Here is a 12,687-nt window from a genome sequence, read left to right on the forward strand (position 1 = left end):
TTTGCAAATAGATACATGAGACTTAACTTTTTGTGTTTGTGAATAAAATAAGAAAGTAAACTAGGATTTTATTTTCTGGCCTTTTGACATTTTCTTTGTGCCATGGAGAGTTTTTAAAATTATTATTCTCATTAAATAAAATTTGATACAATCAATTATGACCTTCAAAAGTATGAATCCCTAGATTTTCCAGTAATGATATGATAGATTTAGTAGTTAAACATAATACTCTTAAGAAGTTTTTTCTTTTTTATTTATTAAATTATCTTATATAAAATTGACTTTCTGAGGGGGGAAGTTCTATGAATTTTAACATATGTATAGATTTGTGTAACCATTACATTATAGTTAGGCTATAGAACAGTTCTCTCTCTCCAGAAAACTTCCCTCTTAGCATTTTTTTAAAGATGGAGACAGTGTCTTGCTATGTGCCTAGGCTAGTCTCAAACTCCTGGGCTCAATTGATCCTCCTGCCTCAGCGTCCCAAAGTACTGGGATTATAGGCATAATACTCTGTGCCTGGTACCCTCTTAGAATTTTTAAGTGTTTCAAACCACCATAACTGTTCTTTATTGTGGGAATTCATTGTCCTGTTATCTCTCTTGAATTCATAACCAGAAAATAGGTTGATTTATTATTCAATAACTCTTCAATCCACTTGCCTTTCTAATGTGCTTAAATTCTAATTGCCAATTTTACATTTTGTTGATTTATAATCATGATCAAAGCTAGTAGTCATTTCTTTCTCTGTCAAATATCATCAACTAATCCAGTCTTAATCTCTAACCTTAGGAGATTTCCTGGACAATGGTGTCAATGAATCTGTCCTCATTCATGTTACATCTGTTTATGAGTAATGTTTTGTTCGTCATCTGCATTGCTTTTTGAACTGCCAGTTGTCTGATGTAAATGCTGGAGTTTATTATCTGGAGTACACAAGAGAGTCACTGCTGTGTCTCTTTTCTAGGCTCCACAGAGCTAGGTGTTTCTTTCCCTGAGTGTTTTAATGACTTTGTGCCATACATTTTCTGTTTGAGTACTTGTATCACTGTATATCTCTCTGAATATATATGATACATGCAAATCAAAAGGGGAAACTCACAAGCTATTAATCAAAACTTTACTTGATTAATATTTAAACAACAGTTGCATATTAGCCAAACTGTTTTAGGCATTTAAGTTTATAGTTGTGACATGCATTTTCAGTAGAATAATTTTCAGTTGATAGCACATGAAAGTTAATAAATTATTGTAAACATATATTCAATCAATACTTTCTGTGCTCTGGTAAGAGCCTGTCATTTATGACTTTACCATAAATCAAAAATTAAGAAGCACATATATTTTTGTAATGATTGTCATTAACATCATTTGAAGCCATCTTAAGTATTATTATCTCATACAGAGAAAACATTAACATTTTTAGCTGGGCATAGTGTGGCACAAGCCTGTAGTCCCAGCTACTTGGGAGGCTGAAGCAAGAGGATCACTTGAGCCCAGAGGTTGAGGCTGCAGTGAACTATGATCATGCCACTGCATTCCAGCTTGGGCAATGGAGCAAGACCCTGTTTCAAGGGAAAAAAATTAATTTTAACCCTCACTTTTAGATCTTAAGTTTTCTTGTTTTATGATTATTCTAAGGTTTTCCAAGGCTCCTTCTATAGAGATAAGGTTTCTTGGAATATGGTGATTCTCTTGTGGTCTTTTTTGAGTTATGTCTTCAAAGCCATTTTTTGTTTCCATTTATGTCATTTTTTTTAATTTTTGGAGAAAAAATATTACTATTGAATGAGATTCTTTATTATTGTTGTTTAGGAACTGCAAGTTAAAATTTTATGGAATATTGCAGCTACTCTTATTTGCTTGTACTATTGACTTTTCTTTGAAGTTACAAATTGACTATTTTCTCATTTATTCTTCAGATGGATCCTGTGCAAAAGGCAGTTATTAACCATACATTTGGAGTATCCATTCCCCCAAAGAAGAAACAAGTTATTTCTTGTAATGTCTGTCAGCTTCGCTTTAATTCTGATGTGAGTATCACCTTTTCATTATTCTCTGTAGTTCTTCAGAGCTGAAAGTCTGATCTGAATATATACATTTCTTCCTATTTACATACTCTTTAAAAGCCACTCATATTGGTAGCCCACTTAATTCAGGATGCCAGATTTTCAAGGGATTTGGGTTCAGTGCCTTAAACTTGAACAGTAGAGTATAGTTGGCCGTCTGCATCCACAGGCTCCATATCCATGGATTCAGCCTAGCTCACATTGACGGCATCTTTTAGAATAACAATACAACAATAAAAAATAGTACAGAATTTAAAACCAGTAGAGGATTATAGACAATAGTCTATATGTGACTAATATCAAAAATTAAGAATGTATCTATGCAATCAGTCTCAACTATATCATTTTACACTTAATTTCACTAATTATATTTACTTGTCAAAACTACTTGAATAGCAGAAAATATGAAAAAAGTTTTAAAATGTAATGAAGATACTTTAAAAATTAAAATGCAATAAATGCTGAAGAAAACCATTTTTACTATTTGATATCAAGTGCCACATTTCATGTTTGTGTCAAATTTTGTTAAATATCTAAGAGAATTATTAATTCCCTATATGATTTATATTTTCCCAGAATATAAAACACAGAGAAAGTTTCATAAATTATTTTACCTGGCTAGCATAACCATCCCGCTAGAAAAAGATAAGAAAATGGAACAAATCAAACTCTTTTATGAAAATGGGTTTCTAAATTTATAAACAAAATAACAGGAAGGCAAAATAAGCAATATTAGAATATTTGCAATATCCAATTACCAAGTAAAGCCAATGACCAAAGTAAATAAGAATCTGAAGGCTGCATATAATGTGTGGTAATTCCTGAGTTACTTGACCCCAGAAGCCACTTTGAAAAGAGCTTGTTACAGAATTAATGTTGTTTAGAAATACTAAAATAATAATTACTCTTGTTTGCATATACTATTATGTTTTAATAATTTACATGGGAAGCTAATAAAAATTATAGTCTTTGGAAAGGAGATGTTTATCATGATTTATAAAATTATATTTAATATAATTTTAATCAAAAGTCCAATGATTTTTTTAGTACATGATAAAACTGCATATTCAGGAATCAAAATGTATCTAAATAAACTGAAAAATATACAGTGTTAATTCATTTGAAGTCTAATATTGTTAAGATGTCAGTTCTCCCCCCAGCTGATCTGTAGATGCAGCACAATCTTGATGAAAATCCCAAAATGCTTTTTTAGTGTAGAAAATGGTAAGCTGTTTCTTAAATATACATAGAAAAGAAAAGCCCTAGAATAGCCAAAACATTTTCTTAAAGAACAAATTTTGAAGACTTAACACTTCCTGATTTTAATACTTTCTCTAAAATCTACAATAATCAAGACTGTGAAATTGGTAAAAGAATGGTAGACACATGGATCAATGGAACAGAACAGAGTCCAGAAATATGACTCACACCAACATAGTCAATTGATTTTCAACAAAGTTGCAGAGTGAATTCAATAAAGAAAGGCTAATCTTTTCAACAAATAATGCTAGAAAAATTTCATATTCATCTGTAAATTTAAAAAACACCTTGACTGCTCCTGAGACAAAACATAAAAATTAATTCAATGGGAGCATTCATAAAATAAATTTTTTTTTAAAGTATTAAACTTCTAGATGAAAACAGTAGAAAATCTCTTTGGCTTTGCATTAGGCAAAAATTTCTTAGAAAATAAAAACTGTGAACCATATGAATTTTTATATATTGGACTTTATCAAAATTTAAAACTTCTGCTCTAGAAGACACTGTTAACACTGTTAAGAAAATGAAAAAAAAAGCTATAGACTGGGATAAAAATATTTGTATCTGCTTAAGAACGTCCATACAAAATATATAAATAACTTATAATTCAATAATAAATGATAAAATGGGAAAATGATTTGAATAGGCACTTTACCAAAGAAGAAATATGAATGACAAATAAGCACATAAAAAGATGCTCAACATGTTCAATGATTAAGGAAATACAAATTAAAACCACAATCAGATACCTATTAGAATGATGAAAATTAAACAAATTGATAGGTTCAAATGGCCAGGATGATGAGCAACTGGACCTCTCATACATTGCTAGTGAGAATACAAAATGGTACAGCCACTTTGGAAAACAATTTAGCAGTAATTTTTAAGAAACTTTATAAAGTTATACATACATTTCCCATATGATCCAGCAATCCCACTTCTAAGTATATACCCTAGGCAAATGAAAACATATATTTATCCATATGTGCTGCTTAAAGTAATTTTATTCATAACTTCCCAAAACTGGAATTGACCCAAATGTCCATCAACTGTTGAATAAACAAACTATGTTAAAGCCATACAATGGAAATAAAGAAATAAAAGTAAATAGAAATAAAGTAAAAGAAAAAGAAAGTACTGATACATGCTACAACATGGAGGAATTTCAAAGGCAGTATGCTAAGTGAGGGAAGTAAGACACAAAGACTATATACTGTATGATTGCACTTGGATAACTTTCTGCAAAAGATGAAACTATGGGGACAGTCAGATAAGTGGTTAACAGGGGCTGAGGGTTAAGTTAGGGATTTGACCACAAAGGAGAATGCAGAAACCTTTTTGGATGATGAAAATATTCTGTATCTTTATTGCTGTGATGTTTACCTAACAGTCTTTGTTTTTCAAAATTCATTAACCTGAATACCTAAAAAAAAATTGTACTATATTTAGAGTTTGCTTTAGTAAACCTAACTAGAAAAAATTAATGATATGAGCCACAAAATATCTTATAAATAGAAGACTAGCTTATGATAGAGACATAACTACTAAATATTTTAAACTACAATATTACTACTAGATTAAAAGTATAATAAAATACTTTTATAAGAATAGACACAATAATTAATATTGAAATAGATTCAAGTAAATTTAACAGTATTGCTCAGTTATTCAAATTTTTAGAGTTATACTGAGAAATTAAAGTTTATTGTTATATAAATATGACATGAAAATGTTTACTACTTACCTGACCACTTATAAAATGAATGCCCAACTAAAGGCATGCTGCATCTTTAACACTGTTACTGCCACAAGGCCAGATACTTAAAAACATCTCACATTACAATGCAAACAATAGATTTCATAATGAAATTGCAAAAATTGTACAAAAGATGCATAATTTTATGAAGTTTGCTAATGTAATGTTAGAGAACTGCTTGGTTCAAAGCCACTGAAAAATTAGGATTTGTCTATTAGAAGAGTTGATTTACAAAGAGTAAAATAACAAGGTTGATTATGGATAGATTCTTCAGAACAAAAGATGTTGAACACTGACTGAATAATAGAAGCTCAGAGACAATTATGAATTCCTCGAATTAAAAAAGTAACATATTTATAGTTCAAAACTGTGATAATATTAAAAAACATATTGAGGGTGGGTGCAATGGCTCATGCCTGTAATCCCAGAACTTTGGGAGGCTGAGGCAGGTGGATCTCTTGAGGTCAGGAGTTCGAGGCCAGCCTGACCGATGGTGAAAGCCCATCTCTACCAAAAATACAAAATGAGCCAAGCAGGGTGGCATACACCTGTAATCCCAGCTACTTGGGAGGCTGAGGCAGGAGAATCGCTTGAACCTGGGTAGCAGAGGTTGCAGTAAGCTGAGACTGCTCCGTTGCACTCCAGCCTGGGCAACAAGAACAAAACTCCATCTCAACACAGACAAACACACACACACACACACGCACACACACACATACACACACACACACACACACACACACAGAATCCCTTTCCCCTTCTTTCCAACCTTTGTGTCATTCCCTATTTGTAACTACTTTAATATTTTAATATTTTTTGCCTATCTCTCCAGGGTTTGCTTATGCAAATATAACTAAGTATAAATCCATATTCTTATTTCCTTCCTTTTCTATGTAAATGGTAGCATACTACTGACACTCTTCTTTGCCTTGCATTTTTTATGTAACAATAGATTCTGGAGAATATTTTCTATCTGAACATAGAGAGCTCCCTTACTCTATTTATAGATGTGGTAGGCAAAGATGCCCATATCCTAATTTCTGGAACTTGTCAATGTATCTTACATAACAAAGGGGAATTAAGGTAGTGGATGGAATTAAGGGAACTAATATTCTGACCTCATGATAAAAGGACTACCCTGTATCATCTTGTGGTCCCATTGTAATCAGCAGGTCTTTAAAAGTAGAAGAGGGAGGCAGAAGAGGGAGTCAGAGTGAGCCTATCTGACAAGGAGTCCACTGGCCATTGCTGGCTTTGCAGGGGAAGGGAGAAGCCACAAGCCAAGTAATGTGGGCAACCTCTAGAAGCTGGAAAAGACAAATAAATGGATTTTCCCTTAGAGCCTCCAGAAGGAATGCAGCCCTGCCCACACCTTGGTGTTAGCCCAGTGAGACCCATGCCAAATTTCTGACCCACGGAACTATAAGATTATAAACCACTAAGTTTATAAAAAATTTGCTATGAAAGCAACAGAAAACTAATTCAGTAGTTTATTTGTAGATGTTTCATAGTTTAACTCATCCCTTACAGGTGGACACTTAGATTGTTCCTATCTTTATTATCTCCTAGATTTTTAGTCTATAAATGGCAGAGCTAGGACATAAGTCTGGATCTCTTGCCTCTAAATCTACAGCTCTTATTTTGTTGCCTCACATAACTTTACTCATTTCCTGAGCATTTACTAAACTCTTCCTGTGTGATAAACACTTTGCTAATCTCTACAATATGGCCTGAAATGGACCACATGATCTTTAGGAGGACCATTCAAGTTCTAGAAATCATTTCCATGGTATCTGTCAGGAGCATAGGATATAAACACCTCCATCTTAAAATCAACAGCTAAAACCCAGAAAAAATGACTATGAATTTGTTTTTATTTGTGTTGTGGGCTGAGTTGGGGGAGGCCTAAGAATTTCATTCAAGCCCCAGAATTATTCCATGAGTAGGTCCACCTTTTGTCTTTAGCTCCATTTGATGTCAGCCATTTTCTTTGTACTTACTAACAGGGACATGGATACATGTGCACACATAAGCACATGACCATCAGCCTCCTTGCTATAGCTCCAAAGTTCCATTGATTATAAAGAAAGAAATTAAATTTCTGAGTCATTCTTAGATGCTGGGCAGTAAAGCCACAAAGTTTGGATGGCAGATTCACAAATGTGACATATACGTGTTCTCAGTGTTTAGTAATGGTGCTAAAAACTGCATAACCAAGCTCTGAAACTGAGCATTTTTTATTTGGGGGGAGGAGTTTATTATTTTATAATTACCCTATTTACATTTTAATGTAAGAATTAAGAAGATGCTCATCCTTACATTTTAATAACATTTCTAAATCAGCCTGAGACTCAATTGGCTTCACTCTTCAGTATAGAAAATATGTTTATTGAAGAATCTGGAAAGCAGATGCACAGTAAACAGACTGCATTTTGCAGTTCTTCATTATCCATATAAAATGTATCAGAGTTGGCTTCCTGCATTAAAATTCAATATGACCTAATTTAAGTGTTCTATATCCCTCTTTGTCCAGCTCTTATCATCTTGGTAGAACTACCCTGTTGAAATGCAAACTGCTACAGCTTTATTTGCACAATACACAGTTATGTAAATGAGCAAGCATTAATCACAAACATTTCCCAAATGAACCTTTACAAATTAACACCATTAACTTTGCCAGGAAGCTGGCACTGCAGTCCAGGAATAATATGCTTTCCAACTGAGTTCCAGACATCTACCCAAATGTTTGTATCACCTCAAGCCCTACTTTCTTCTTGACCACCTTTTTTCTAACGTGGTGTACCTTAGCTGAATGAGGCTGCCTAACCTTGAATGTTTCTTTATTCTCCAGTAACTGAGTACCCTGCAACTGCAGTATGGTCATAAATTGATAAGCCTAAATCTGAATCTTTATCTTTTAGCTGGAAAATGCCATTTCCAGAGTTAAGCTTTGCCAGCGAAATGAGCTAACATACACTTCAGAAAAATTTTTGATACTAACATTTATCTCATTTTGGCTAAGTTGAAATGGGCAGATCCCAAATAATTTCTAATTTACATGTTAGTTTCAATTTCTTGGAGGATAGTAGCAGAAGGATGAAAGAAAGTGATTCTTACACAAAATCAAATCTTTATACAAAATTGAATCAAAATCAAATTCTTAAGCAGATTCTTACACAAAGCAGGGCAGCTTCATTCTCTTAAATGTTTAAAAACAGAGATTATATTATTATTATTAATCTCAGAACACAGTTTATTATAAATACCCTTAATGTATTTCTAAGTCTTGTATGCCTTATAAGCAAATCAAAATCAAAGCATGGTAATCTTTTTAATCAAATTTTATGTACTCTAAGTCAGGAATTGACCCTGAAATTTTGGTACTCAGCATTAATACCACAAGTAATTAAGCATGAGACACATTGTCCCTAAATGTTGACTCCATAGGCTTTTATTACTCATTTGGAGCTAGCCCATTTGATTTTTCAAATTTACATTATTATCTTTGAATAATATCATAAACATTGAATCACTTATAGTTTATATTTTATTTTTATGGTACCTCTAGGTTTGTGATCTGTTGATGTTTTTTATTTCGTTTTCTGATTTTAGGTTATCCAGTATCCCTCTCTCTCACTTTAGCCTTCAGTTCTTTTGGCTGTGCTCTATTTTCTCATGTCTGAAGACATAAAATGACAACCTCATGCCATTTCATTGATTTACATTAGAATGATTAAGTAAAAATGGACAGGAAATTAAGGGTTTGCTTAGAAGTTTAAATGGTAGGGTGACCAACCACTTGTGTAAACATTTCTGTGGATGACCTAACTGTCCTACACTTTAGTGTAAATCTTTCTGAAATTTCAGAAAATGCAGTCACTCAATGACCTCCCTCAATTCCCATGGGACTACAGTTAGTGTGCAATTGGTACATCCATAATATCACCTCACTAATGCATCTGTGTCTTTGTCATCTTAGCAGTTTTCATTTGGATAAAGCCATTTAGGTTATGCCCTCCTGGGTCTTTCTGCCTATATGTCTTTTTTTGGCTTTAATTTTATTCCAATTTCCTGGTTTCTTTAGCAGTTAATATAATACAATACACACTTGTATTTGTTTTGCATAAACAAACTTCTACCATCTGCCATTTAGAAGGCCTTAGTGCTGCCTCTGCTGGAGGCCCTGGCATTCTCTTTCACCCAGCAGAGACCTCAGCAGTCAAGAGATTAGGAAGGAAGCCACAATTTTGAGTTTCACATAACTCCCTTTCTACATGAAATTGACTGACTTTGCATCTCCCTTGGCCACCAGACCTAACTCTACCTCTCTCCACCAGCTGCCACGAGGCAGCAAGTCCCTGCAGCAGCTGTGTTTTTTTCTCTGAGAAATCCGATCAACTGGGAAACAGGAACCCCATTAGACACTGTGTTTGAAGATGTCCCTTGCAGCAAAAGCTGAAGAGTCACACAGCTGCAAGGGTACCCACTTGGGTTCTCTGAAGGATCAAGCTTTTTATTTGTCATTATGTAACATTTACCTAGGGGATTCCACATTTTGCTATTGACTGCCTGGTGCTTGCTGTTAACTCTAGACATTCTATCTCCATGTTATATGTTTCTCTTTCCCTGTGTTTTCTTCTAAACTATTGCATTCCTTCTTCCTTCTTTCTCTACTCAATTTTCTCTTCTCTCTCTCCTCCAACTCTTCTCCTTTATCCTCTCTTCCTCTTTTTCTGGCACAAAAGTACAACAAATGAAATTTCTCCTGCCTTTCTTGGACATTTGTAGTTTCTTTATTAAGCTTTTTTAGCTTAACAACTAGATTTATTGTTTTAAATCTAGAGGTATTTTACTTAAAAAGTCTTTTAGAAGGTTAAAAAATATATTAAGCTTGTTATTTGAAACTCAAACCGACATACTATTTAAAAAATAAATTCACCGTCTATTTTCTGAATATTCAGCTACTCTGTAGTTGATGGTACTTTACCCTAATGGGTTTGGTTTGTCAGAAAAAACTTTGAACATTCACATTCATGTATATATACATTCACCTATATGTATATGTATATTCACATATATGTTACTTATACACACACACACATCACTGTGTATATACACACCTATATACACATTCACTGCCTGCCACACATTCATGTATATATACATTCACCTATATATATATGTATATTCACATATATGTTACTTATACACACACACACATCACTGTGTATATACACACCTATATACACATTCACTGCCTGCCACACATACACATCTACTGCATTTCTCTTGAAAGCCCTTAAGATTGATAGCAGCTTCACATATATGAACAGATAAGATAGATAGCACATTCACATATATGAACATTCACATATATATACACACATACACGCACACACATATACACCCTCACTGCAGCCACACATACACATCAACTGCATTTCTTGTGAAAGCCCTTAAGATAGATAGCAGCTTCTTTAATGTATAAACTTGTAGCATATTTATATAATTCTAGATTGTATATACACAATTTTATATAAGCAGTGTGTTTGTGTGTGTGTGTGTGTGTGTGTGTGTGTGTGTGTGTGTGTGTTCGTTCAAGAATACTAGTTCCTAGGCCATTATATTTCACCTATACAAATAGTGGCCTCCCATGCAAAACCTAATTAAGCCATGGAAGTTGACCCTCACAGAAAAGCAACTTTATGACAAGGGGGTTTGAAGAAAGTCACATATCAACTAAACTCTGCAGCAGATGATTAGATAAAGAGATAATCACAGTAGTGATAATCTTATTGCTGGGTTGGGAACCAAAAAGCTAATTGCAAAGTTTACATCTGCTGTTCAGCAGTACAAATTGTTGAATAAATGAATAATATTGTAAGTTTGAAAAAACCAACTGATTCTGTCAAGAGAAACAATACTGAAAATAGAAGGAATCGATAGCATCAAATGGAAATCTAGAAAATGATAACCTGCTTTTGTCAAACATTTTAAATTTTTGCCATAAATAAGACTATTTATATTGATTCTTAGGTTTGAAAAGTAGTGAAGCAGATAGGACATAATTAAAAGTATAAATCTCAGGAGCTTGGGAAGGTAATTCTCTGCTTTGCAGACAGAACTGACAAAATGATGAACATTTTTTGCTTCAATATGACAGAAATATAGCATGATTATAGAAAGCAGGGACATACCGTGCTAAAAGTTTCATTCAATAGCTGCTTCATAACAAAGTTCAGTCATGTTTTCTGAAGCATATAGTAGTCACTTATTAAATACAAACTTGTTTCCAAAGTAGCACTAAAATGTTATTTAAAAAGTGACAGCCTTTCTCAGCATTACCGTGTTTTAAATGGGTATTTGGATAATTTAGGATTGATTTTAAATTGATCACTGAAGAAAAAGAAAAGACAAGGTTAAATGCAAAGTTTAAAAACATGATTATGATGACTCATGAATGTTCATCAAATCCTATATTTAACTAATGGGGAAATTATGCAATATACATCATTCAGTATTTTTTCTGGCTTTTCTTTAAATACATAGATGTCTAACATGACATGTTATTTTAACTATTCATATGTGTTCAATGATATTCAAAGTTTGATGATCAGCCTAATATGATGTTATGAAGCAAAGAAAATACGAACATTACTAGGAGAGTACCAATACTCACCTTCACTTATCAGAGTACATTCTCATCAGAAAACCATTACGTGTCCACGATTCACTGTCGAAACTGCAAGCCTTTATACATTTCCATTAAATCGTAGTTTGCTGATCAAACATTAATAACACCTTTAAAAATACTATGGGTTTTCTTTTTTCCTGTGCAAAATTTCTGTGTTAATAACTCTTTTAGTCAAAAGGAAAAGATTCCTGGAAGGATTCTGAAGTCATTTTGTCAGTGATTTTTCTCATGCAAAGTTGTCTTGCCACTTGGGAGTTGGAAAAAAAACTGTTGAGAGTTTGTGTATTTTCCTTCTTCACTCGGTATGGATTTCTTTAGTAAAGATTGGTTGCAGAATCCTTAACAATAAGATGTTTCTTTCGATATTTGTGGTTTGGGATTCTTCAGCTGAAAATTTATTCAACATACAATTAAGAACAGGTAGAATTGCTAGACTGAATTCCTGCCGCCTTACAAAATGATTAGTTGCTGGTTTTAAGTTTAAATTCAGGCTTTATTTAAGACGTACTTGGTTTGCTGTAGCTTATCTTTTATTCAGTATGCTTGAGTGGGCAATTGGCTGTAATTTTTACAATTTATGTAAGACAAAAACAAAAGTGAAGATGAATGGAACAAAAAAATAAGTTTACTCCACTGCTTTCAAGTAACAGACTGATTTAATACCAATTAGAACATTCTGCAGAAGAGTTACCCTTTAGGTACTTTCGTTTCTCAAGCAGCTCTTTAAATGAAGTGACAGCATTTTGCCCTGGAAGCCAGAGAACTTTAGATGTGGTGGGTCAGCATAAAGAGCAGTTTTTTGGGAAAGTCTGACTGGCTGTAAGGAACTTTATGATGTGTGGCTTAGGGGTGGGATGGAAGTGGAGATAGCATATGAGGAAGTATTACCTTAGCCAATTTTAAAATTT

At 33.4% G+C, this 12,687-nt stretch overlaps 1 protein-coding gene across 11 annotated transcripts in view; it reads left to right on the forward strand.

Moving 5' to 3' along the window:
* Nucleotides 1-12,687, forward strand: part of ZNF385B (zinc finger protein 385B) — a 385,918-nt gene that overhangs the window by 309,185 nt on the left and 64,046 nt on the right. For all 11 annotated transcript variants that reach the window (XM_032292786.1, XM_032292788.1, XM_032292789.1 and 8 more), the window contains one exon: nt 1,923-2,033. In XM_032292786.1, the coding sequence (XP_032148677.1) occupies nt 1,923-2,033 (111 nt within the window). The remainder of the gene's footprint in view (nt 1-1,922; nt 2,034-12,687) is intronic.

The sequence above is a fragment of the Sapajus apella genome, unplaced genomic scaffold (assembly GCF_009761245.1).
Source record: "Sapajus apella isolate SASKATOON/1434 unplaced genomic scaffold, GSC_monkey_1.0 scaffold28, whole genome shotgun sequence".
In the NCBI taxonomy this organism is placed as follows: domain Eukaryota; kingdom Metazoa; phylum Chordata; class Mammalia; order Primates; family Cebidae; genus Sapajus; species Sapajus apella.